Source organism: Octopus bimaculoides, chromosome 20 (assembly GCF_001194135.2).
Source record: "Octopus bimaculoides isolate UCB-OBI-ISO-001 chromosome 20, ASM119413v2, whole genome shotgun sequence".
Classification (NCBI taxonomy): Eukaryota; Metazoa; Mollusca; class Cephalopoda; order Octopoda; family Octopodidae; genus Octopus; species Octopus bimaculoides.
Window position 1 is genome coordinate 42,119,632 of NC_069000.1, and position 4,061 is coordinate 42,123,692.

General features: G+C 34.5%; 1 protein-coding gene across 1 annotated transcript in view; it reads right to left on the reverse strand.

Moving 5' to 3' along the window:
- The window catches only part of LOC106873492 (inositol 1,4,5-trisphosphate receptor type 3), a 228,934-nt gene that overhangs the window by 119,849 nt on the left and 105,024 nt on the right, over nucleotides 1-4,061 (reverse strand). The window contains 4 exon segments of the mRNA XM_052974976.1: nucleotides 73-160; nucleotides 1,561-1,648; nucleotides 3,332-3,429; nucleotides 3,993-4,058. Of these exon segments, the coding sequence (XP_052830936.1) occupies nucleotides 73-160; nucleotides 1,561-1,648; nucleotides 3,332-3,429; nucleotides 3,993-4,058 (340 nt within the window).

Here is a 4,061-nt window from a genome sequence, read left to right on the forward strand (position 1 = left end):
TGTATGTATGTATGTATGTATGTATGTATGTATGTATGTATGTATGTATGTATGTATGTATAATTGGCTTACCGTTTTCGGTGATGATTTCGTCAAACAGACCTTCAGCAACAAGATAAGCTTCCAGTTCTTTGTGAAATAACCGAATCACAGATCCTCCCTTGAATTTGAGAATTTGATAAGAGTAAAAACAGAGAAAAAATACGGAAAATAAAACATTAAAACAAGCTATTTTTTTAATAAGGAAATTTTAATATAAATTTCTTCTACAGTATTCTATCGAATCCATAATGTATGCATAATGTATGGTTGCCCTGAATGTTAGAAATGAAGTTAGTGGATAACTAACATTGTATACTTTGCAGTTTTCCATATTTTATACACATTTGATCTCATAATCCGTACTTATATGTATATGCATAAAAACACATGTATATGCTCATGTAGCTAGAAAGATACATATGCGCATGTGTAGTACGCATATACAAATATGCGTGCACATACATACACATACCCACATCTATATGCATACAAATATACATATACACACATATATAGATAGAAAAGTATACACACACTCATATATATGAATATGTTTTATGTCAAGTTATAGATAAAAATATTAAGTACTTTTTAGTAGAGCATATAGTTACTAATTATTAGAAAGTAAAGGTTGAGAGTGACTTCGAAGTCTCACCTTACTAGCTATCATTAACCTCTTGTTTCATTCTAACCATATTTCAAAAAATTGATTTTCAATTTTGAATTGATAGACAAAATCACGGCTGCGGTGGAATCTGTTGACTATCGAAGTATAAAAATCACTCACCTCTATGTATATCAGAAACGTGCTGCCTCGGTAGGCAAGGTAGGCACTGCCTACCTTGGATAAAATAGATCGATAGCAATATTTTCCGTTCATGGCAAAATATGCACCTAACTCAAAATCATGAAGGTTACTCTGACTACTATGTATAAAATGCAAAATGTTTTATTTTGTATAGATTAGGTAGGCATAATTCGTCCTTGCTTTTCAATCTCAGCACGCATAATACTGATGTAGCAAATGTGCTGCGTACATTCCTACAACAACGTTTTCTTTACGAGCTGTAAAGGCAGAAGTAAATCTGCCTTCAACTAAGCCGCACGCCTGTTTCGCTTATATTTTATGCATTTTACTACATAAAGGTCACCAACTGCCTGCCCTGAGTAATTACTGACGACTCGTGCATGCTGTATACGTACTAACAAACAAACAAACACACACACACACACACACACACATACATGTAAACAACGTGCACACAACTTCAACTACAATCTTAAAATGCAGATACACTCCTCTGTACACGCACATCTCACACCTCCTAGCTTTTAACTCTCCCTTAGAATCACATTCCCACTTGGGCCTTAATCCCATCGCTGGTCTGGTTTCGTTTTCTCTTTCTGTCAACCTCTTTTTTCTAACTTACACTCTTTATATTTTTTTCTGATGACGAACCAGTCACATCCATCTCCTTCTTCAAAATATATATCAAACAGATAATCAAAACAACTCACCCGAACAAATCTATTGTCTTCCAGATCCTCTCTGTAGCAGCCAACAAGTGTGAAACTAGATTTTTCCACTCCCAGATTTAGTTCTGAACTGTGGAAAATAATAAGTGGAAGTATTAGTAAAATCAACAAGAAGGAAATTTATGACAGTTATGGAGGAATGAAGGTGGCGAGGAATGGTAGGTAGGTAGGTGTGGATAGGCAGAAATGGTTGAGCACCAAACAACAAAATATATCGTGATTTTACACACAAGCATATTTATAAATACATATACATATACATACATGCATACATACACCACACACATATACAAACACTAAACTGTGTCGAACCAATGAAGGTGGAGTACTCAATGCATATTGTAGAGTATGTACTTTACTTAAACTTGCACTGAATGTTTATCACGCGAGTCGAGTTTCACTCCGATGCAATCTTCTGGTGAGAACTATTACATCCACTGCGATGGCTTACATCTCACTGCGTATGTGTGGATGTAGAATTCTAGTTTGTGTCTGCTCATTGTCTTCAGTTTCCCGCCCGTTGATTGGCTATTATATTTCTGTCTATTCAATAGTTGCTTTCTGTGGATTTGTCTATACTTTATTTGAATCAGATGGTGCGTATTGAGTTTTGTTGTTTCAAATATTGAGTCGTTCAATGTTTGCATTTATCTGTTAATAACGTTGTTTATTTATTTATTTCTTTTGGCCAAGTTTGTTACATTGATTAGAAGGCTGTGCAAGTGTGGTTAATATTCCGTTTCAAGATATTAACATTTGTGTTGGATTAATTTTACTGATATGAATTTTGCTTTGGTGAGTTTAAAGATTTTTGGGGTTTATATTTTGTTGGTGCGGACTATGCATAGGTGGCCATATTTTTTGCTGTTTAATCTATTTGTATCGCTATTTACTGTGATGTTTCTTTTTGAATTTATCTGTTAAAGACATGCATTTACAGAAGAGGCCGGTTAAGAGTATCACATATTGTAAACGGAGTTTCATGGTTGAGTGACTTTTGCTAATGTATGTCGAATTTTGTTTTCGCTATGATCGAAGAATTGAATGTCTTCTTTATGAGAAGTAATGTGGTGTTACTTATTGAATTTGTCTGTGAAGCTAAATGAAATTTGTTTCTTTTATTGGAAAATTAAGGGTATCACATATTGGTGTTGGTGATATCTTACGGGTGGGATTACTAATGTGAAGTTTTGAATTTGTTTTTGGTCATAGTCAAGTGGTTTGCATTATAAATAGTTTCATGTATTTGCGTATGTTTTGTTAAAGGCTTGTTTTAATCTTTTAGAGCAATAAATATGGTTCAATATCTGTGTCTTCGTGTGTATGTACGCGCGCTATGGCCAAAGATTGCTTTTAGTTTGTCTTTATATATAAATATATGTGGAGAATTATGTTTGATTTGGGTTGGTTATTTGTAGTTCAATACATGTGGTTACCACTTTTAATATGAGTGTGTGGGGGCAAGAATGGGGTTAGAGGTAGTCGGACCAGTGCCCAAAGGTGAATTTGTTTTTGTGTCTGCAACATGACATTATTTCAGCCGTCTTGTTTAGTGAGAGTGCGTTATGGATGATTATGTTCTAGTTTTTGCGTTGCATTGGTGACGATTCTGGAACTATTTATGAACGATACGGCACAGTTTGTTATTTTCTATTCTAGACTTGTAGTTATATTGTCTCTTCTAATTCTGTTTTTTTTTTGTTTAAACCAAAATAAATATCACAATTCTATGGAAATAAAGACGTTTTCTTACCCTTCAAAATTGCAGTCTATCTGGAACTTTTCACTGGTATGGAAGAAATGTCCTGGGGATTTAACACTTTCAAATACAATTTGGTCAAATAGTTGCACCTACAACAACAATAGTATCTCGAAACATTATACGCATATAAACAATACATATCAAAACATACGGTCATATAAGAACATTTTTATATCGCTAATCTTCCATAAATACGTATTTTATGCATGTATGAATGCACAAAAACATATGCACACACAAGTGTACCTTCTAGCACACGTTGTATTTACTGGTAATACCGAGGAAGTTAGAGGATCCTATTTCGTAATAGACCAACCAACTTGCATTATAATGACAATCCACTTGCGGAAACGCGTGTATATTATAGAAAGTTTAAGATACCAATTACTTTTTCTGTATTCACTGCATGTGTGTGTGTGAGCGTGTGTGTGTGTGTGTGTGTGTGTGTGTGTGTATGCTTCTTGAACTAGATTTATCTTTCCTCTTGCAAAGAAAACAGCGTCTATTTTAGCAGTTTGAACATCCACACAAGTCTTTAGTTAACTCGTCAATGATTAGGAAAAATCAGTAGAATAGAACCGGACCAAACAAGAAGTATGCTTGCAGGAAGACTATTATCAATATGAATATGAGGTGTTTTACATCAGCTTACCACTTCCCCTTCTGACTTCACTTTGTATCTGGGCAAAATACGGAACTGTGCATTCTTGGCGTTGAACTC